This window comes from Monodelphis domestica, chromosome 6 (genome assembly GCF_027887165.1).
Source record: "Monodelphis domestica isolate mMonDom1 chromosome 6, mMonDom1.pri, whole genome shotgun sequence".
Classification (NCBI taxonomy): Eukaryota; Metazoa; Chordata; class Mammalia; order Didelphimorphia; family Didelphidae; genus Monodelphis; species Monodelphis domestica.
The window spans coordinates 181,542,667-181,566,695 of NC_077232.1; the positions used below are offsets into that span (position 1 = coordinate 181,542,667).

Below are 24,029 nucleotides of genomic sequence, written 5' to 3' on the forward strand. Positions count from 1 at the left end.
CTATGAGCCATGAGTTCACATTGCAGAAAGGCAAATTTGAAATTGATGTAAGATAAAACTTCCAACAATTAGGACTGTGCAGAGTTGAATGGGCTATGTTAGAAGGTAAGTCAGTTTCTCTTCTTTGGTGATCTTCAAGAAAAGGTTAGATTGCTATTTGTTGAGCAAAAGGATTCTTGTTAAATATGAGCCTGACTGGATATCCAGGGAGATCTCTGATTACTCTAAAAATCTTTTATTCTGGGACAGTTGGATGATTTCAGGATCTGTGGGTAATCCAGTTAGTGCAAAACAAAAGTTGTCAACTTAGTGAGGAAAAGAGTGAAATGGATCTTTTGGCTTCTTTGTTCAAGACCCTACCTCTCAAGGTTGTTGTGTGGATAAAATGAGATAATATTTATAAAGTGCTTAGCCCAGTGCCTGGCACATAGTACACACTTAATAAATGTTTTTTTTTCTTTCCTTCCCCCTCAAAAAAGTTATAGCTGTGTAAATAAAATGGCATGCATTATTATTACACATTGTAGAGCCATTTGCTTGGTACAGTGAAAAGAATGCTAGGTTCATATCTCAATTCGTCGACTTAATTGCCTTAATATGACCTAAAAACAAGCTCCCTAACCTTCTGGGCCTCAAGATCTGTTAAATAAAAGGGAGATCCTAAATGATCTCTCAAATATCCAAATCTATGAGCCAATAATCTATCAGACTCACAAAGAGGGTTACAAATTTCACATGTCCTGGGAAAATCCACATTCCTCCATCACATTCATTTCTTACTAAATCAGCAAAATCCATAAGGTTTGTATGTAAAAGATTCTATCCTCCTGTTATGGTCACATGTATATCAGAACAGCATGATTCAACTTAATGAAAACCATTTAGATTTTTTTTTTAATTCTGATTTTTTAAATACACCTGACCACAAACAACCTCATTCAACCAAGGAGTTTTAAGTGCACTGGAAAATTTGTTTTAAAATACACATCCTCTACAAAAATAAGTTCCATATGGTCTAAGAAGAGAAACCAAAGGGATAACTATTTCTCTTTAAATCAATATTATTTACTGCTTCAATGTAAGCTTCATGCTACTCATATTCTAAAACTTAATCATTTGCAGGCTTGTCAGGGTATGTTTCCATATCTTGGAAAGTCTACAAAATTAGTGGTTTTATAGGTGACTGATTACCCTGTTTTCAGGGGTTTTTTTTTAAGTAAACAGTTCATAGGAATTGCCAAACTAGCTTTCCTAAAAATCTACATCTTTTGTTTCGCAGCTGCTTTACATGCCAAGATTTCTTCCAACTTCAAAGGACCTATGATTTCAGTAGTGTGGGAACTCTTTTCACCTTTATAGATTACAACCCCTCTATGCAGGAATGGACTGGAAAATGTTTATCAATAAGCTCTTGGGGGGAAATGTACACACGAAATACTTTTAAGTTTAATCTCCATTATTAACATTTTCGCAATCACTTTTAAGTCAAGACAATAAAAAATCAAGCCCTGATTTGTAGTATGTACCAATTTTCAAGGAATACATATTCACACTGAAAATCTAACTACGTGACTGTCTTGAATCAATAAGAGCTGCCTCAAGTACACTCCTGCCTCCCTGCATTAGTTGATAGCCTTCAATAGGTTCTAATGACCAAAAAATATTTATCATTTAAAAGCCAGTCTTCTAGTGATAGATAAATGAAGTGAACATGGCCCACAAAAGGTAAAAAGCTGGCCTTTTCTGCCTGATAAATGTGAGCAAATAACTTGAAAATTTTGATCCAAAAGTTCCATTTTTCACTCATTTATCTATAGAATGATCTTTATAGTTAAATAATTATCTGTATAATCAATCAATGAATGATGTAAAGTTGACTTTAAAAGAGTGACCATGTTAATTCGGGCTTCCTCTTAACTCCCTGCAAAAATGGATGGAAATAGAGCATTCCGATTACAAAACAATAAGATTTAGTACTATTTAATATTAATTAATTCATTAATATAGTTCCACCAAAAGTAAAGTAATCCAAGTTGCTTAGGGAATAAGGTTGAAAAAAGAAGCAAAAAAACAAAAATAACCCACTCAGACACTGATGAGCCTGAGAAGAACTGGATATCATTTAGAAATTGGAGAAGTGTCCATTGGGTAGATGTCCCAATGGAAATTGGCAGAGGTCCCACAGAAGTCCTACAGTATGCATTAAGAATAATGTCCCTAAAAGGAATCATGTGAGCCCATAGAAAAGATAAAATAAGGTCAGTTGAGGTTTATATCAGAAATACAATTGTTATGACAACAGTAGACCAGCTGGGAAAATATAAGACAGGAAAAGGGAGGACAAATGAGACAGTGATATGTCTTTATTTTGGAGAATGAATAGAAAGAAACATTTGCCTTGCTGAGTCTTGATTGTCCATATTACAGAAGCCCAAGGATTTAATGACTTATCCTTGGGTTACAGACTTAAGAACTAACAAGGAAAAGTGAATGTGACTTTGAATCTCATGAGTCATCTGTTTATAGATTTTTAGGAAGGGAAATTTATATTCTTGATTTATTACTATTTAGACACTTTATATTTGGGTAATTATAAAGCCCATCTGATTATTTGACAGAGTTACTTAACCTAAGACCTCTTTGTGCCCACATAAATAATTAGACCAGAACATGAATAATCTCTAGTATATATTTTATTCATAAAAATGATATTCATAGACCATTAGAGTTCATAGAAAACTTAAAGGCATCCAATCCACCTTTTTTTTTTTTTACAAATGAGTAATTGAAGCCCATAGAGGTTAAGTGGCTTGACTAGAGTCACATACTTTGAGAGAGAACCCATCATTAGAGCCCAGACCTTTAGACTTTTCAGGAGTCTCACTCAGGTCCTCCATTCCAAATCCAGAAAGAAAAGATTCATAGATAAAATGGCAAAATTGATACCATACCAGTATTTTATTAAATGTTGTGCAGTGTCATTTATTGGTTTGAGGAATTAAAATCTGCAAATACTTCCTGGAATTAATCTTTTCTAAAGATAAGGAGTCTTTTGCTACTTTTACTATCCTCAGTGGTTGGTTTTGTTTTGTTTTTTTCCTTACCCTTGGAAGAAAACTTAAAAGCAAATTCGACCATAATAACTACACCCTAGAGGCATCTAGATAGCAATTCCAAAGCTGCTCAGAGGGACTATTCTCCAAGAAACATGTTTAAAGGGGGAAAAATTATCTCCTCCTATTTGTCTTTTGTGGAAACAAAAGAAAGGAAATCCTACATTCAGTGGAGGAAAACATTCAATTCTTATGATTTCAGCCTGAATTTGTATTTGAGATTATCTGTCTTTGTTTTGCATAATACCATTGTACCATTTTAGTTCCATAATAAAATCCATCATAAGAGTTCTATAGGTAAGCTGAATTCTTCTCCAAGAAATGCTTCCTTTTAAAGGAAAAGAAATAATTAGTACAAATGGTTTGCTTAGAAAATCCTAGATCTCTTTTCACTTTTTCATTCTGCCAAAAAAGTTCTTGAACTGGAATTGGTCTCCAGGATTGTTGACAAGAGATAATTGCCAATATGTCTAGAATCATAGAAGGTCAGAGTTGGAAAGGACTTGAGAAACCACCCAGTCCAACCCCTACCTGAATAAGAGTCCTCTCTACTGGGTATTCCACAATTGGTCATTCAGTCTTTGCTTGGGGCCCTCAAGGGAATCTTCTCCTTCCTGGGCCAGCCCAACTTATTTTTTAACAGCTTTAATTGTTAGGGAGGCTTTCTTTATGTTAAACTTAAAATTTTTTAAATATATGTTAAATTTAAATTGGCCTTTATGGACCAAACAGTTGAATCCCTCCTTTGTATGGTAACCCTTCTGTACTGGAAAAGACAGTACTAAGTTTTGACTTCTTCAGTCTCATCATTCCTATTTCCTCTATTCTCATGAAGCCATTCATCATTCTAATTTCCCTCTTCTGAGCACTTTCCAACTTATCAATGGCCTTCCTAAACTGTGAAGCCCAGAAATGAATTCTTTAATTCAAAGGAGGTCTGGCAAGAGTTGAACATAGGAAGCTAAGAATTTCCGAATTCTCCAAATCTCAATGCAATCAAAGTTGGCATGAGCCCTCTTGACTACCATATCACAAAGTTCAGAAAAGGACAGGATCATCTCCTTCATGGAACTGATAGAAAAACTGATAGTAGAACTGAGAGTAGAAAGAAAAGACACCAACAGAGATATCTGGCTGTACACCTTAGGACTTCTCTGCCTTCTCCACCCTGCCCCAGAAAATTCATTAAAATCATCCTGCAAGATCTCATCAGCCTAGATTTGTTGGGTAGTTGTTATTTTAGTCATGTCTGACTCTTCATCACCCCAATTAGGTTTTTCTTGGCAGAGATGCTGGAGCAGTTTACCATCTCCTTCTCCAGCTCATTTTACAGATGAGGAACTGAGGCAAACAGGGTTAAATGGCTTGTCCAAAGTCACACACCTTGGTACTCTTGATCAGTCTTTACTACCCTCTACCTCTCTGATTAGAGAGTAGGACAATGACTCTGAACTTCACTTAATCAGATAGCAAGCTCAGACATCTCATTTTTCATTTAATTGCACTAATTGGGGATTTCTCTGACTTCTCCATCGTGATCTCCAAGTTGGATACTTCCCTCTAGTTTTCAGCTTCTTTTTGTGTACTGACTTCTCCCATTAGAACATATGCTCCTTGAGGATATGGACTGTCTTTCTTTTTTCATATTTGGACACCCAGTATTCCTCGCTCATAATAAGCACTTAATAAATGTTTGTTGATGGATTGATTGAGATAACCATAATTTGCAGCAATCATTTTTATTTACATGGTAAGTACCTTAGAGAGATATAATATAAATTCCCAAGGATGGGGTCCTTGCTTACTCAAAGGGAAGGGAAAATGCCATAAAGAAGTCACATTTTAAATGGGCTATCCAGAAATGACTCGTGTCGAAACAAAAGGCATTAATGAAACTTTTGGGGGGAAGATATCTAAGTAAATGGAAATCAGTCATCAGCAGATAGAGAAAGAAAGGAAAGGCATTCCAGGAACAAGGAGCAATGTGAGTAAAAAGAGAGCAGCAGGATGATGCAATGCATCTTCTTCAGTCGGGCAGAATGGAGTCCAGTTTAGCTACAATATAGAATGGCTTAAGGGGAATAATAAGAAATGTCTCAAAAGGTAGGGTCGCATAGCAGTTTGAAATTTATTCAGTGGCAGTAGAAGACAACTAAAGATTTGGGGTCATAAAAGTAACATGATGGAATATAACTTCCCCAACTATTGTAATCTAGTGTTCAAATACCAAGATCAGAGATGCCATGGAAATGAGAGCCAGGCTGTGATCCGGTGGCAGAAATTACACTCTGAGGAGTGGCCATCAACCTGTGGCTCTTCTACAATCAAAGGACACCCTAAATAGTTGTAATGGTCAACTTTACAATTCTCTACCCTACAAATATCTTTTTTTTTTAATTCTCTTTTCCTTCCCCTCTTCTTTCTCTTAGTTCTCCCCCCTTAGACTGTATCTGGTATAATGTGTTCAGTTCTGGGTGCCACGTTTTAGGAAAGACATTAATAATAATTTGGAGTGTGATCAGAGAAGGGCAACCTTTATGGTGAGATCGTGCCATATGAGCATCAGTAGTAGGAACTGGGGATTTTTAACCAGAAGAAGTCCAGAAAACAGTATTTTAGCTATTTTCAAGTAGTTGAAGGCCTGAAATGTTGAAGAATGACCAGACTTTCCCTGGGCTCTAGTGGGCATAACAGATGGAAGTTGCTAAGAAGTAAATTTAGAGGGAAATTCTCCCAGTAGAGCCACCCCTGCCACTAAACAAAATTCCTCAGGAGATAGTAGATTTCCAGTCACTTAGAAGTCTTCAAGAAAAAATAAAAATTCTAATTTTAAAATAAAATTCAATCGCACTTTTTTGTTTTTGCATCATAGTCATTTCCGAATAACATTTTCCCCCTCCACTGACCCTCTTTTGAAATTCAGAAAACAATTCTGTAAAACCAGTTGACACTCCGCCACTGTTATCTAGTCCACAAGCATTTATAAATCACTCTGTGTTCCAGGCACTGTGCTAATTCATAGGGATAAAAAGAAAAGCATCATCCCACCTTCAGGGAACTCAGATTCAATCAACCAGTAGGTTTGATTGCAAGCTCCATTTGATTTTAAACTCCTTGAAGGCAAGGGTTGTCTTTGTTTTTTGGTTGTTTTTTTTTTTTGAGAAGGGATTGCCTTTTGCCCCTTTTTGACCCTGCAGTGCTTAGCAGAGTACCTGGCACATAGTAGGTGCTTAATAGATGTTTATTGATTGATTGGTTTATTGATTGAAGTATGCTTTAAAGAGGATTCCTATTCAAGTGTGAATTAGAATAACTGATCTCTGAGGTCCCTTCCAATTCTTAGATTCTGTGATTCTTCTTTCCTAATCTTTTTTTCTCCTCTCTTTCTTATTCTCTTTTCTTACCTTCTTCCTCACCTATAAATTAGATTCCCTACCCTCATCCCACCTCCCACCCTCTATTAACTTAATCATGCTGGCAGTACTCTCATAAGAAAAGGCACCCTGGAGACATGAAGTAGCCTTTCCCACCCTAGAGCTAGTAAGCCTGCATCCCAGAAATTATGGAGCCAACATCCAGCTTTTTCACATTTGACAACAGGACAACAGGCATTGGGACACACAGCCATCACATTTCTTGAGGAGAGATAATAAAATCAAAAAAATCCCCCACTGATGTGGATTGGCAAAAGGGATTATGGAAAGAGAAATAAAAGATATCCCCCCAAATGCATGAATTGTGTGACCCTGGCCAAGTCACTTAACCTACTTTGCCCTGTGGGGGAAAAATGCATGAATGAAAAAAAATGGACAAATCACTTAACAACCATGAGAAGGAACTAATTGTTCCTTCTATCACTCCTCTGGCATCTCCTTCTGTTGAGAAAACAAAAGAAGAGCCCTCAGCACAATGGACTGATCTCCTGTGGTGAATTTACAGAGGATGTAGACCAGAGCTTCACAGATTGGGTAGGCATGGATGGGTTTTGCTCTGCAGAATTGGATAGAATACTAGCATCAATGACATAACTTAAACTTGGCTCAGATCTTCCACTCCGGCATTCCTTTTCTCCAGCAGATTGTATCATTGTGATAGAGACCACAACACCCTTGTTAAGGCCCTTATCACCTCTTACCTAGACTACTGCGATAACCTTACTGGACTCCCAGCTACCACTCTATAGTTTCCAGCTCTCTCTAATCCATCATCCCCACACTTTCAAAATAATACTCCTACTGCACAGCTCTGATTTTATTTTTCTTCTGCTCAAGAACGTTGGTGGCTTTCTATGCCCTCTAAGATAAAATACTCACTTGTTAGCTTGGCATGTAAGGACCTTCATAGTCTGGCTGCAGCTGATCTTTCAAAAGTTGGGGTTTTTTATCTTGGTTTACTGTTCACATTGATCTCCAAATACTCTCCCTTCCATCCTAAAAAAGCTTATGTGCTGTTTCCCAACCTTGGCATTCCATCTCCTGTCTCGTCATCTTTGCATAGACTGTTCCCTAGCCTTGGGAATGTATCCCTCCTCACTTCCCCTTCTTATATTCTCTAGTTTTCTACAAGGCTCAGCTCCAGTGTCCTCTAGCCTTTCCTCATCTCCTTAGTTGTTAGCACTCTCTCCTTCCATAAATGATCTTGCGTTAATTTATTTCTTTACTTGTTTTTATTGCTCCAGAGAATATAAGTTCTTAGAAGGCATCATTCATTTTTGAATGGACATCTTGAGCCTTACCTATAGAAGACATAATCAGAGTGCTCGTAGAACCATAGAACCATAGAGTTCCATTGGAAGGAAACATAGAAGTCATCAAAACCAATCTCATTTTACAGATGAAAAAACTGAGAGGTTTAAGTGGCTTGCCTGCATCACCCAGGAACTAAGTGGTACAGAGATTAAAACCCAGCTCCCTTGACTCCTATTACAGCACTCTTTCCCTCTTTCCATTGTATCACACTATTGAATTGATATAGAATGAAATACTTTCAAGGAAGTATTTGCATAAACAGATCTAAGTAAACTAATTTCTTTGTCATTTTGTATAACATTTTTATTACTTAGTAGCCATTAATAGAAGGTACTACAAATATTACCCAGGGGGCCTCTCATTGTTTGTATTATAATCAGAAATTACCTAAGTCTTCAGAGTCCCATCATTTTTTACTGTGGGAACTAATGTTACAGTGTGGGGTATGTCCTTGCTAAATAAACAATCTGGAAGGAAATGATGGGAAAGAAAGGGTTTCTTTCCTTCTCAGATTAATCATTCAGAGGCAGGAAGTCTCTGCGTATAGTGTTTCAATCTCCATCTCTGGTGAAAATCAAAGTTTTCATTTTAGAGAAAAGAGTCAGAATACTCCTTGGGTTAGCTAGTCTGACCACTTCCCAGACCCAGCAGGAAAGTCAAGCTCCATGCTTCTTCGGGCTCTTCAAATGACTTCCAGGTGGTGAGCATTTTTAAAAAGAGTGGGGGGGCAAAGTTATTGATGGCTCCAATTTTCCAGCAATGAGGTCACATAGCATGCATACCAGGCAAAGGGTTAACTGCCTATGAAACCAAAGTATTCACATCACTTCTCATAGTTCATTAAGAACTCTTCAATCCAGGGGACATAAGCCAACTAAGCCTCAATAAAATTTACTAAGGACTTATTAAGTGCTTAGTATTTTCAAGGCACTTGCCCTAGAGGACCTAGGGATTAGTTGTTGTTGTTGTTGTTGAGTCATTTCAGCCATTTCTGACATTTTGTGACCCCCATCTGAGGTTTTCTTGGCAGAGATTCAGGAGTGGTTTGCCATTTCCTTCTCCAGCTCATTTCACAGATGGGGAAACTGAGGCAAATAGGGTTAAGTGACTCACTCAGGGTACTCAGCTAGTAAGTGTCTGAGGCCAGGTTTGAACTCAGGAAGTTGAGTCTTCCTGACTGTAGACCAGGCACTTTATCCACTGTACCATCTAGCTGCTTTAGGGAATAAATAAACCCAAAATAAAAGAGTCCCTTCCCTCAAAGGGTTTATGCTCTTCTCTAGCTGTGAATGAGTTAAGAAATAATCATTAACATTCGTTTAGGGTCTTAAAGTTTGCAAAACATTTTGCCTGCATCATAACATTTGAGCCTTACCATAAACCTTGTGATGTATCTATCCCCATTTTACAGATGAGGAAACTAAAGCTTAGAGAAGGTGATTTGCTGATTAATAAATGTCAGACTTGGGATTTGATTCTAGATCTTTCATGATATCAAGTTCAGAATTTTATCCACAAAACTCTTTTTTACCTCTTATCATAATAGCTTGTATTTGGAGAGCACTTTAAGTGCTATGATTTCATGTTTCAAAATACAGATTAATTTTTACCAAAGAACCTTCTTTATCCAAAAGTAGACAATTGAAACCACCTTTTTTTTTTATTAAAATCATTTTCTAAGAAATCCATTATTTCATCTATGGGGTACTACCACAACTGATATAAATTAGAGTTTCTTAAAATCTCTTAAATGGTTGTGGCTAAAAAAATTAACCACTTGGTAGCCAACCTTCCAGGGCCTGGGGCAAGATAGGTCTTTGGACAACCCCCATATTGTCTATCACCAATACCCACACTTGAAGCCCTTCAAACTTAGTGGCACCTCCCAAAGATTCCATTGACAGAGCTTTCCAAAACCCAGGGTCACCTCTACAGCAAGAGCAAACATTAGGATATATTAAGCTTAAAATCCTATGCTTTTTCCATGTATTGTAAAAGAGTAAGACAGTTTTCTGAGTTTTCAACTTAATTGACTTTCTGCTCCTGTGTCATCTTCGAATTATTAAAACCGGAACAGTTTTTTTCTCTCTCTATTTAAAAGGATCTTGCTTCAGCCTTGCTATTAGCATATTTCAGGGATATTTTGCACTTTGTTTGCATAATTTTTCTTCTTTTTTTTTCTCTTCTTCTATTTACAGTTTTACCGAGATGCGAAAGACTGGTGGCTCTTCGGTTTCTATTTCTGTGTACCGTTAGCATGCACTGCCATCTTTTATACTCTAATGACTTGTGAGATGCTCAACAGAAGAAATGGCAGTTTGAGAATTGCACTCAGTGAGCACCTTAAGCAGGTAATAATCATGGTAATGATTTGCATTTATACAGTACAATACAACTATCATCCCATTAGAGACAAACAGGAAAAGAGAACCAAAAGCTTGACAGTAGAGTTCTGTCTTGAGCTGGGTGCTTTGGAATACTTCATGGTCCGAATCAACTTGTGGATTTAGAAGGCAGGTAGCCCAATGATCTCAAAGCTCAAATTATGAAATAGTTCAGTACAATCTATACAATTGTAGAATGTCATATCGCGCAATATAACCTAAGGAAAAGATGAGTCATCCATATAAGAGAGGGATAACCAATGGACAGACTACATTGGTATCCACACAATGTCAAGTTGTTGGAAAGCCTTCCACCTTATTGGATAAATCCCTTTTGGTGAATTTATGGTAGGATATGGTAGCAGATTCTTGCATAGTGCTTTGCTGTTTTAAAAGCATTTTCACATATGGCATATCCTTAGTACTAGACTTGGAGTTAAGAGACTCCTGGGTCAAAATCTCAATTTTAACATCTACTGTGACCCCAGGACAAAGAAAGAGGCAACATCATAAGCACACTGGATTTTGAGGAGCAGAACAAGGGCTTATGGGTAGGATCTGCTACTTACCACCCGTGAGAATTTTAGTAAGGCATTTAATCTCTTTTGTGGACCCCGTTTCTCTCATCTATAAAATGAGAAGTTTAGACTATTCAGTTACACTGACCCCTCCTTGCTGTCTCATCAACAAGGCACTTTGTCTCTTGACTATGGGCATTTTCACTGACTATCTCCCATGTGCTCCCTCCTCATCACCTGGCTTCCTTCAAGCCTCCATTAAAACCCCATCTTCTACAAGAAACATTTCCCAATCCCTATTTTTTTTTAATTCTGTCTTCTTTCTGTTAATTATTTCCTATTTCTCCTATGGATAGCTTGTTCCTATATATTCCTATATATTTATTTTCTTCTTGTTTCCCCCACTAGATGATATGCTCATTAAGGCCAGAACTGTCTTTTGCCTTTCTTTTTATTTTCAATGCTTAGCACAGTGCCTGGCACATAGTAACCACTTGATCATGGCTTATTGATTGACTAACTGGCTCTAAGTTTATGATCCTAGATTATAAAGCATTTAAATCTCTAAGAACCTTCATTTTCTTATCTGTAAAATGAAAATCACAATATTTGCTCCCAACCTCCTTCACAGGTTGTTGTGGAAAAAGTGCTTTGTAAACCTTAAAGGTGATATTTTTTTGCCCTTGATTGAAAATCCCACTCCCAGTTAAAAAAATGCCTTATGCTACTGTGGATTGGCAGTTCTTTTGCATCACAGAAACTTAGAGAATTGCCAGGATACCTAAATGTAAGAGATTAAGTGAATTGACATGAGTCATATGGTCAGTATGTGGCCCAGATCAAACAATTTATAAATGTGATTATCATTAGATCTTCTCGACACTGTATAGAAAACCGTGGAGCATGATAGCTTTTCTTTTTTTCAGTTAACATGCATTTATTTTACCTCCCAGAGGGGCAGAAGGAAATGGGAGAGAAACAAAACCCTTTGTAATACATATGGATTTACCTTGCTCTCCACTTGGGTTGTTAGATGGCTCAGTGGATAGACTGCTGGACCTGAAGTCAGAAAGACTCATCTTCCTGTGTGAACCTGGGCAAGTTACTTAGCCCACTTTGCTTTAGCTCCTCCTCTGTAAAATGAGCTGGAGAAGGAAACAGCCAACCACTCCAGTATCTTTGTCAAGGAAATCCCAAATGGGGTCAAAAAGAATTGGACAAAACTGAACAACAGCAACAAAAATGTTGGATGGAATCTCCCACTCCACCAATATGGCAAACTTATGTGGTTTCTTAAGAATTGTACAGGATCGGCAAACATGGATGGGTTGTGAATTGCATTGTTATCCACATTAATGAGATAATAAATCTGTTCTATTATCAGAGCAGTAGATCCTCAGAACAGCCCTGTGAGGTAGGCTGGGCAAATTGTATTATCCCCTTTTTTTTGTAGATAAGAAAACGGACACTTAGAGAGGTTAATATCACACAGCAAGTTATTGGTTAGAATTGGAAAGAACCACATTTTACAAATATGAAAACAGAGGTCCAGAGAAGCTCAGTGAATGGCACCTTCACCATTATAGGCTCTTTATAAATAACCCGTGAACTGAATTGTATTGAACTCAATTGAATCAAGGGACTTGGTCATATAGCTAGAACATGACTATTGCATTCTATTTCTAGAACCCAACTCTTCTCACTGCTAGCAAATGCTTTGTTATACCAGTCTACCCACCCTTTTAAACAGCAGTACCCTTTACAGCAAAATAGGCCACATGGGATCTTCTTTCTGCAAGAAATAACTCCATTCTGTTGTGTTCTATTTGAGACCACTGTCTTTCCATATTTCAGCTTAACCGAGAACTCCCGAAGATCAAAGAAGCACTGACTGGGTGGAGGGATGCCCTGTCTTTACTAACTCTCCTACAAACCTTTTGTGTGGTTGTACTAGTCATGTGGGCTCTAATAATAGGCTGTACACACCTAATACCAGGTGGTTAGGGGCAAGACAATATTAAGCCTCCAATCCCCATTTTAATCAGTTTTCTCTTGGTGTTGGCTGATCCCAGTAGCTTTTACGTGGCTAGCTCAATTGTTAAGTGAGCACGCTCTTAAAAAATAAACACGTTTCCTAGTTAGTGGCCAAAGAAAAATCTCAATCTGTGATTTTCCTAATCCAGTATAGACTTTGAAGTGCCTAGACCTTCAAAGCCAGGCCAATCCACACTGACTTCTCTGCTTCACAAAGTAGTCCTTTACCTAATATTCTGGGCTCAGTTTTCTCATCCATAAAATGAACTGTTAAACTCAATGAGCCCAGCTAGCCATATATCTGGGTATATGGCACTGTCCTTTCTATCATACCCTATTGTTTGAATCCCATGCTATAGTTATAGTTCTCTTGCATCTCCAACCTCAAACTGGATGTCTACTCAACATGTCCAAAACTAAACTCATTATCTTGCCTCTTAAAATTTCCCTTCCTCTCACCTTCCCCGTTAGTGTACAGGGAAGCACCATCTGCTCAGTGCTGCCAGCTTGCAACTTGGAGTCATCCTGGATTCTTCACTCTCTCACCCTCCATATCCAATCTGTCAGCAAAGCCTGTCAATTTAGCCTTTGCAATGTAAACTAGTTTGAATTAATCAATCAAGAACTAAAAGTACTGCTACTTAACACTTAATAAATCACTAAGTAAGAGAGTTCACAAGTCACTTATTAGAAAAAAAGTTCACCCTCCCCAAAAGGCCACAAGCACTGCCCCACCCCCCCTTGGGCAGTGCTAGGCAAATTGGGAAGCTGTGATTGGAAGTGGGAGAGAAACAGGAAGTAATGCAGGAAAGGGCCTATAAAAGGCAAGACCAAGAAGAATTCATTCTTTCCTTGGCTCTTTGGCAAGGAGACTCTCCTGGAGGGGGATTCTGCTAGGCTGGAGCTTTCTGTGCTGGAGGCTTGCTGGATGAGTGACTGGAGCCAAAGGAAGAGGCTTGTGTTAGGGGAACCCTTGCTGAAAACACCACCAGGACTCCTGGTTTAAGAGACTACCACAATAAAACCTGGAGATTGGGACTTGAGGGAGCCCTTGCAAGGTGGTGAGCTGAACTTTTGGGGCAGAAATTATAGAGTATCTAGCCAGGCAATACTTTCTACTTCCTTCCTACATTTCTTTCTTTTACTATATCTCTATTAAACTAAATTGTTATGAGCGACTAACAGACTCATGACTTAAGAGTTCATTTTACAAACAGCAACCACATTCTTATATTTTTTAACTATTATATTTAGTCGAACCAATTTTAATTTTTACAGCAACAGCTCTCAAATATACCCCCTTCTCTCATCTGTCACTGCCACCACCGTGGTATAGGCCCTCTAATCACCTCACACATGTATTATAGCAATAGTTTCTGGGAGGGTCTGCCCACCTCAACTCTTTCCCTATTCCAGTCCATCCTCCACTTAAATAGCCAGCAAAGTGATTTCCCTAAAGTGTATCTACAACCATGTTATTACCTTACTCAATAAACTACAATGGCTCCCTCTTGCCTCCAGAATCAAATGCAAAATCTTATTGTCTGGCATTCAAAGTCTTTCATAGCTCCTCCCCACCCCCACTTTCTAGGCTTCTTACACCTTACTCCCCAACATGTACTCTTTTATCCTGTGACATTGACCTCTTGTCTGTCTGTGTAAAAGACTCTCCATCTCATGGTCCTGGGCATTTTCTCTAGATATCCCCCATGCATGGAATGCTCTCCTTCATCAGCTCTACCTACTGGATTTCTTGGCTTCCTTCAAATTCCAACTAAAATCCCATCTTCTTCAGGAAGATTTCCCAACTCTTTGAAATTCAAATGACTTCCTTCTCTTAATTGTTTCCTATTTATCAGATATATGTGTATGTGCATATATATTGTGTGTACATGTATATATAGCTTCCTTTGTATATATTTGTTTGCTTATTGTCTCCCCTATTAAATTGTAAGCTCTTTGAGGGCAGGGACTATCTTGCCTCCTTCTGTATCCCCAGCCCTTAGCACAGTGCCTGCTACAAAGTAAGTGCTTAATAAATGTTCATTGACTGACATAAAAATAATAACAATAGTAACAACTGGCATTTATGTAGCACTGTAACATAACACTGTATGAAATACTTTTCATCCATTATATATCATTTGAAACTCCCAACAGCCCAGTTGTGTGTAGGTACAACAGCCCAGTGAAGTAGGTACCACTATCCCCATTTTAGAGATGAGTCTCTTGCCCACAGTTATATCTGTGACTTAGGTCCTTCTGGATTCCAAGCCCAGTGCTCTATCTACTACACTTCTCTGGTTAAAAAGAATCATTCAGCAGCCTTCTGAATCTCCTTCCAACCAATCATTACGAAATGTCTCAAAAGGACAGAAATCAAAATCAGAAGAGCAAAGGGACTCTCCCACAGGATGTAGCCTTAAAGGTAGGCAGTGTTTGGGGATTCCCATGCTATAAGGGGTCAAAAATACACTTATCAAAGCATAAGCTGATCACCCCTCCCCCACATTACCTATTGTGCCAGAGTCAGAGCACAGGCAGGCAAATCTCTAAATTCTCAGAGGCTGACTGAGAGCACCACAAACTTACTGCTGAGGTCAGATCAAGGTCTTGGCAGCAAGACTTGAGACCCAAGGCTGAGGAGCACAGAGCCTGGGCAGCAGAACATGGAGCTTGGGCAGAAACAAGCCTGGACAAAGCTGAGGCATCAGGGACTGGACAGATAGCCTCAGGGCAAAATGCTTTAAAGCACAGTACACAGAGAACATCACATTACTTGCCTTCACTAGGGTTTCTGTCTGGGAAGAGAAGATACTACCAAGGCAAAGCCCTACAAGACAGAAGCTAAGAAAGCAATCAACATGCAGGAACCCAGTCCACTGGTGGCAAAAAGAACAAGCAGCAGCAAAAAAAGCTCTTTACCCTGCATAATTTCTTTTTTTAAAAACATTATTTTATTTGGTCATTTCCAAACATTATTCATTGGAAACAAAGATCATTTTCTTTTCTTCCCCCCCACCCCACCACCACTTCTCCCATAGCCGATGCATGATTCCACTGGGTATCACATGTGTTCTTGATTTGAACCCATTTCCGTGTTGTTGGTATTTGCATTAGAGTGTTCATTTAGAGTCTCTCTACCCTGCATAATTTCTATGGTGAAAAGAAGCAAACTACAGAAGCAACAGCAGAGGGTGATAAACATGCAGACACATCCAAGCTTTCAAAAAAAAATGGAAATTGGTCACAAGCTCTCAAGGAGTTCAAAAACCAAGAAAGATAGAAGAAAAATGGGAAGAAAAATAGGGAAAAGAAATGAAAGTAATACAGAAAGAAAATAACAGCTTAAAAGACAAAATTGCCCATATGGAAAAAGAGGCACAGAAATCAAACAAAGTTATAAGCAAATTAGAGCCCAGAAATGACCTGCTGAAAGCCATGAAAAGCAGAATAGACCAAAAAGGGAAATCAAAAATCATAGTGGAAAAACAGTCTTTAAATACTAGAATTGGGCAAGTAGACGCTAATGTTCTCATGATACAGCAAGAATTAATAAAGCAAAATCAAAAGAATAAAAAAAAACAAAACATGAAATATCTCGTTGAAAAGAGAACTGACCTGGAAAAAAGATTCAGGAGAGACAAGTTGAGAATTATTGGTCTACCTGAAAGCCTGGGGGGGGGGGGGGGGGGGGATAAAAGCCCTGACAGCATATTACAAGAAATTATACAAGAAAACTACCCTGATATTCTTGAATAAGAGGGGAAAATAGACATTGAAAAAATTCATAGATCATCCCCTACATTAAATCCTCAAAAGACAACCCCCAGGAATGTAGTAGCCAAATTCAAGAGCTTCCAGGCCAAGGAGAAAATATTGCAAGCAACCAAAAAGAAAATTCAGATATCAAGGGCTGTAGTCAGGATTACACAGGATCTCATAGACTCCACACTAAAGGACCACAAGGCTTAGAATATGATATTAAGGAAGGCAAGAGAATTGGGTCTACAACCAAGAATCACCTACCCATCAAAACTTGACTATATACTTTCAGGGGAAAGTATGGACATTTAATAAAACAAAAGATTTCCAAGCATTCCTAAAAAGACCAGAGCTAAATGGAAATTTTGATATCCAAATACAAAATCCAAATACAAGAATCATTCAGATCCTAGATTCAGATTTTATATTCTTCTCCAATAGTCCCCTACATCTCAGCCAATAGGAAGGAGGAAGGTATATTCTCTCCAATTGGCCGAGATGTAGGGGACTATCAGAGCAGAATATCAAATCCACCCTTAGACAAAGTCCCTGCTCTATTCATATGAGCAATTTTGTCTTTTAAGCTTGTTATTTCAATTCTGACCTAACATTAATTAGCAGTGCAAGGAATGATTATGATATAAAGCAAAAATCATTCTTTTTTTTTCTTCAATTACTAAAAGTTCAGTTAGAATATTGACTGATATTCGGATTCTTTAAGAGGTTTGTGAAAGACCATTTCTCTGACCATCTGCAGTGACAGCTCTTCCTCTCATGACTAGAGTCACTTTGTGAAATGATTCTATCTCAAGATAACTTTCTTTTGTAATTCTTTTTCCTCTTTAGCGCCGGGAAGTGGCAAAAACAGTCTTCTGTTTGGTTGTGATTTTTGCCCTATGCTGGTTTCCTCTTCACCTGAGTCGAATCTTGAAGAAGACTGTGTACAATGAGAGGGATTTGAATCGCTGTGAATTGCTTAGGTATGGTACCTGCCATTTACCTATTTCCTCATTCAAAATGAGCAAAATGAAGCTTAGACAGACTAATTTCCCTGGAAGGGAATTAGGGTTTCCCCAAGAGAATAAGGCTCTTATGATTCTATTCTGCCTACTTTAATGATCCCTTTGGGTACCCATTTTTTCAATGAGGGAAAAACTCCACAAGACCCCCACTGTTTAGCTGCCACCTCTTTTTGTGGGGAAAAGGGAATAACCTTCCTAAAAGGGGTCACTGATTTAGAGGAACAGGAGAATTCCTAATCATCCAATCCTCTCTTTTTGTAGCTGGGAAAACTGATGTTCCAAGAGATTATGTATTTTGCTCTAGGTCAAACAGGTAACTAATAGAAGCAATTGGAACCCAGATCCTCTAGCTCCAAGTCTAGTCTCCTTCCATGACAGCATGCACAGAGATGAAAATGCCCTGCATAACCCTAATCTTCCAGTAGTGTGTTTAAGGGTGCTGTCTAAACTATGGAGCAGATTTTGTGGCAAAAAAAGCTGTATGAAGCTGAGACCACCATTCTTTTTTTTTAAAAAGTATATAGAAAGATTTGTTGGAAATGGCTTCTGGGCAGAAAGAATGCTTACTTCAGGAATAAATTCTAGCATGTAAAAATAATATATGTTCTAATTATTCTACTTTATTTTCTTTTGCTCTAGTTTCTTATTGCTTATGGATTACATCAGCATTAACCTGGCAACTATGAATTCATGTATAAACCCGATAGCACTCTATTTTGTCAGCAAAAAGTTTAAAAATTGTTTCCAGGTAAGAGCTTTAGGAGGTAATTTTAAGAGAAATGAAAAATGAGGAATAATAGCTGCCATCATAGAGCATATCATCATCATTATTAATTTCATTATTAATACTAATGCTAATGGCTAATACTTAAATAATGCCTTACAATTTGAAAAGCACTTTACAAATGTCTCATTTTATTCCCACAACAACCCTGCGATGTAGGTGCTATTATTATCTGCATTTTACAGATGAGGAAACTGAGGAAGACAGATATTAAGTTAGCTTATAAGTCTCTGAGGCAGGATTTGAACTCGGATCAACCTGACTTAAGGTCAGTTCTATTCACTGTGATAGCTCCCTAGATCATGAAAAATAAAGAGTAGACATTGCCAATGTGAGTCTCAAAAGTCATCATTTTTACCAACTAGAAGAACTGTAAAGAAATTAGAAGAGATGATATTTAATGTATCAAACATATATTAAGCATCTGTGTGTGACGGGCACTGTGCTAAGCCCTTAAACAACAACAATGGAATAGTCCTTGACTTCCATGAATGAGCTTACATTCTGTTAGAAATGGAAGGAGGATAGAGGGAGAATACAGTATGGACACAAATAAGACATAACATAACATACAATGTAATTAATACAAAGGCATTTCGAGAAGGAACAGACTAAAAAATGATTGCTTCAAGAGAGAAGCTTCTTGCAAGAACTGTGCTTTGAAGGTTTCTTCAAGGCAAAAGTGAAGAAGGAATGCATTGTAGACCCGAGATAAGAGCTCTACAAAGATCCAGAGGCAGGAAAGTTTCAAATAGACAATATGGCATCTCTAGAGCCAGAAACAAGAAAGGTGGGTTCTCTAAAAAGGGATCACCAACAACGATAATACTCTGGTTATTTTTGTGACCTGCCCAGTGACTACTCCACTTAAAAGAAACCCTAAAACTCAATTGTCAGAAAATATAAATCTTGACTTTGTGTGCCATCTTCACACTGAAAGAAAAAAAAAACCTTCTCCTTCCCAAACTAACCTTAACCTTCCAGAAATCTAAGCAGCTATATTACACCTGTTTTTATGATAACATGCTACAGATCACTGATGTAATCCATTCAAGGAAGCCAGTTGGGAATATTTCTTGGTCCTTTGACCTAAAGAAATGTCATTAGAAGCAAAGTTCACTCCAACTCTCAAAACTATGTCTATGAGCAAATTCAGGAGATTTGCATGAAGGGAATGTTACTTAACAGCACAGTTCATCAAAGTGGTTTTGGCCTCCATTGCTGCAAATAGGTATATATGCACACATGCAAAAAGGTGTGTGCAAACACCCACTGGATGACTGGCAGATCATTCATCTTAATTGAATTATGCTGTTTTCTGTTTGAAAGTATGGTAATTAACCTCAGAGCCCATGATATGGAATTTTACTTGTTGCTCCCTCAGCCAAATCTTTGGAGTTGAAGCTCAGATTGTTAAATATTTATAATAGTCATAAAACTGTCCATTTCCTGGGAACATTAGCAGCTAGACAAATGCTAGTTAATTAATCCTGGGGAGACAGGAAGGCGGAGGACAGTCCACTTTGTTGATCTGTTGATCTAAGGGTCACTTTATTCTTTTAAAATACTGTAAATGTTTTATTCATGTGCTTTTTTTCTCCTGAACACTGTTACTTCCCACTGACTGGCAAATAGATCCCTCTCTTGTAGTAGCAGAGTACTACAGGAGAGAAAACAAATCACTGCAGTGACAGTGCCTGACAGCGAGTTCCTCACCCCACTACTTTTCTTCTCTATCTCTCTCAAGGCACCACCAGTGGTCCACTGATATCAGAATGAACCGCTACATTGGTTAGACTTCTGCTCTCTTTGTTTTGTTTTCAAAGGCTACTTTACAGATGAACAAAACAGAACCACGCTGCTACCCTCACTTACCAAAGAGGTAGAAAGCATACTTAATGACTATTTACTGCGCTTTCTCTCATTAAACTACATAGTCTGTCTGCTCTTTGCAGAGTGGAAAGCACTGATGAGTAGAGAGATGGGGTAACTGTTGACACTTGAAGAGACAGCGATTGATTTTGTTGCTACTAAACCTAGACTGAACGTTTAAGACTTACCACTCCTGTTATTCTAGAGTAGGTGTCGAGGGCCCCAGTTTATTGAGTCTTTGGAGGAACTAGTGGAGAGAATGGGTTTTTTCAATATTTTCCTCTTTTCTAGTCATGCCTCTGCTGTTGCTGCTACCAGTCCAAAAGCCTCATGACCTCAGTGCCCATGAATGGAACAAGCATCCAGTGGAAAACCCACGAACAAAACCATCACAACACAGACAGGAGCAGCCACAAGGACAGCATAAACTGAAGATGCCCAGAACACCAGCAACGCCTCAAGCCTTATGGATAAAGAAAGCCTGACCCTGGCGGATGTTTTGCCAGAAAGTTTACCAGTTTTCTCTTCCTTCCCTGCCCCAGCCCCTGAAAAATGCACTTGGGAATTGCCGTCAGATTAACCTGGTTATGTCTTTTAAGTCCTGTGAAGTTGACTGCTTTCAGCAGACTTGACGTTTTTCAAAGATGACACTCAGCGGTGTTGGAGGAACCTGGAAAGAACTCTCTCAGAGTTCTTAGCCCTGGGGACATAGCTTTTGCCTTTGCAGGAAGTGAGAGTCTTCCTCATATGTGACTGGTATACAGTGGCCCTTCTGGCGGAGGTCTGCTAAGACGTGGCACCATGAAATGTTGCTGAGGCCACAGAAAGGACTGTGGGCAGTATAGTGCATCTCCATCCTCTTGAGTGTTGACATTTGTTTTTCCTATATAATACAGTATGGGTTTAAACCACCTTTGTTTTAAATGTCAGTCCACATCAGTATTCTATTTTTTTTCATTACATATCTTAATAGCATAGTCACAATCATTTGCTCTTGTCCTACACACATTTTTCAAAGAAAGCAGTAGATTTAGCAAGCAGTCAGGAGGTAAAGCTTCTTTCTCCAAGCAATGATAAATCCATAAAAATGTACGACTTAAAAGCAGCTTAAATTTAGGTACTTAAAATTCAAACTGAAAGCACCAGAAGGTACAATGATGTACTATTAATAATAATAGACATTTACTCAGTGCTTTGAATTTGCAAAGTGCTTTATGAATGTTATTGCCTCCAGAATAGCCCTAGGAGGGTAGGTACTACAGATAGAACTGTCCTCATTTTATAGATGAGGAAACTGAGATTCAGAGAAGTGACACCCAGGATCACAGAACTAGGAAATATCAGAGGCAGACTTTGATCCTAGGTCTGTCTGCCTCTCAGTCTAGTGTTCTATCAGGCTGCATCTCTAAGTATTAGTCTAAAAACTTTTAAGGAAATCTTATGGGGGAATTTTTAATGATCCTTGCTTAAAGGAAACACTGAAACACATGATAAATTCCCAAATCACATTTGCATTCCATAGGCATCTACTAAATGCTGGAGTTACCTTTAAATTCAGCAGTCATTTTCCATAAGCCTATTCTTTTCTTCAGGGGTATCTATGTCTCCTACAAAATGAAGAAAGGGTTCAAAGAACTAAAAGCACTTAAAATACTTCTGAAACTTTCAGTGACTGTCACTGACAAAAGGAAATGCAGAGAGAGTTCAAAGTCTAAGCAAAGCATCCCATTTTTATTGGAGTTTTTTTTCCATTTTAAAGCCTAGTAGTCCAAATTTTAGCAATTCTTCTCTTGCTACATCTGAATGTATGCTTTCACTTGCAGTGATTCTCAAAAATGGCTACATGATGGCACCAATTCTTAGCCACTAAGTGTTTGATGTCCATCATAAGACATGGCAGCCTGCTGTGTCTCAGTGCCTTTTCTCTGTTTCAGAAAACTACTAGGAGATTCATAGGGTTTGCCATGCCAGGTGGAAATGTAACCATCCCAAATGTCCAAAGCACACTAGCCTGCTCTGCTCACAAGGTCACCATTTCAAAGTGCCTCCAAAGACTTATGCTGGCAGCTCCCCACTTGTTTACAGTCTGTGCACAGCAGAAAGTTTTCGAATGTACACAGAAACACCATTTGTAAATTTCTTTGCAGAACCTTTTCAGATGAAATGTCTGTGGTGTGTCTTTCTGTAGGAACACGTGTGTGCATAGAATTTATGCAGTTGCTTAGTGATCTATTAAGGACCGAAACATAACTTCTTAGCATTGTTCAAGAGTAGCTGACCCTGGACAGAATGTCAGGAGGCATTAGTCCAATCAGTTCTACATCAGAAGCCTTTTTGTTCCCAAAGCTAGTGACCATATTTGTCATCCCAAAGGGGAGGCCTGATACACTAAACAAATGGCCAGCTAGGATCTTTGAGACCAATGCAACAAAATGATTTTTCCAACATTTTTTGATGAAGTAGCATATTGGGTTTTGTTACCTCCTGTGCCACAGCTATGGGAATGTAATAACTCCTTACTGTCACCCCCTTTCTATCCAATGTAGAGAGGCAGCTAAGTATAATGAATAAAGGGCAAACCTTGAGGTCAAGAAGACTTGAGTTCAAGTCCTGTCTCTAGCATATGATAGCTGTGTGACCATGGAAAAGTCACTTATCCTCTCAGAGCCCAGGAATTTCTCTATAACTATATTTACAGACTAAATGACACAATTTGCAACAGTGGAGGGAGTTTCCATACAGAGACATCCTTGTCCTGACAAGGTCACAGATCTGAATGAGAAAATAAAAATGGACAATTCATCGTGAAGATGCAGTGCCAGGAATCCTGCTTTGCTGACTCGGAGCTAAGCTCATTTATGGTGCTGTATTCAGATACAATCCCAGACACCACCTACCTAAAAACTTATCCTAGGTGTCTGCCGTTGAAACTGAGAGGCTAGGAAACTGCTTATTCAAGTGTTATCCTATCACATTCCCTTCATGTATTGATACAGCACATGAAACAACATATGCCTATAACATAAGCTATAGTATTACAAGTTTTGTTTAGACAATCATAATTGTAAAAAAATACATGTTTCTTGCATACAGATGAAATGTATTTTACAAATCCAGAACATCGTACATTTCTGGCATTGAATAGTAACTGCATGAGCTTTATTATGTGTGTTGTTGATAAGCTTAGTAAGATGTAATTATGCTTTCAAGGGGGCTAATCTCCACCATATTTATCATGTCTGTACAGCAAGGTGACTCCCTATAGAAATGAGCCAGAAGCCAAAGTCCCATAATGGAAATGGCCCAGAAATGTAAAATAAAGCAGATATTTCTACAAGTATTGCTGGTATTTTGATGATTATTCCTACTCTGGCGGGGATCCACGCTTCTATTCTCTCTCCTTGTCAATCATTTTTATACACCCATAGCTGCCAAAATAGTCTTCCTAAAAGGCAAATCTACACCACTCCTCTCCTTTATAAGCTTCAGTGATTCTCTATTACTTCTAGGCAATAAATGGAAGCTCCTCGACTTGTCCACATAGCCTTTCAGAGGCTGGCTAAGGATCCCTCTTTGTAGATTCCTTTCCCACACTCTATGCACCAGCCCAATTGACTTACGTAGTGTTTCCTGAATCAAGAATTCCAGCCTCTACTTCTGATTTTGCCATTCCAGCAAAAGGGAGTCTGTTCTCCAAGCTGAGTCATGGGCATAAGGAAATCCAGCCCAAGAGAAATGAGAAGATTGAGGACAAGTTTCAGCCACAGATTTGGCCACATTGGGAACTGG

General features: G+C 38.5%; 1 protein-coding gene across 2 annotated transcripts in view; it reads left to right on the top strand.

Moving 5' to 3' along the window:
* EDNRA (endothelin receptor type A) overlaps positions 1-23,580 on the top strand; it is an 85,303-nt gene extending 61,723 nt beyond the window's left edge. For both annotated transcript variants that reach the window (XM_001366879.4, XM_056802752.1), the window contains exons 5-8: positions 10,060-10,212; positions 17,409-17,542; positions 18,224-18,332; positions 20,532-23,580. In XM_001366879.4, coding sequence (XP_001366916.2) covers positions 10,060-10,212; positions 17,409-17,542; positions 18,224-18,332; positions 20,532-20,672 — 537 coding nt within the window. In that variant the 3' untranslated portion in view covers positions 20,673-23,580. The remainder of the gene's footprint in view (positions 1-10,059; positions 10,213-17,408; positions 17,543-18,223; positions 18,333-20,531) is intronic.
* Positions 23,581-24,029: the final 449 nt, after the last annotated feature.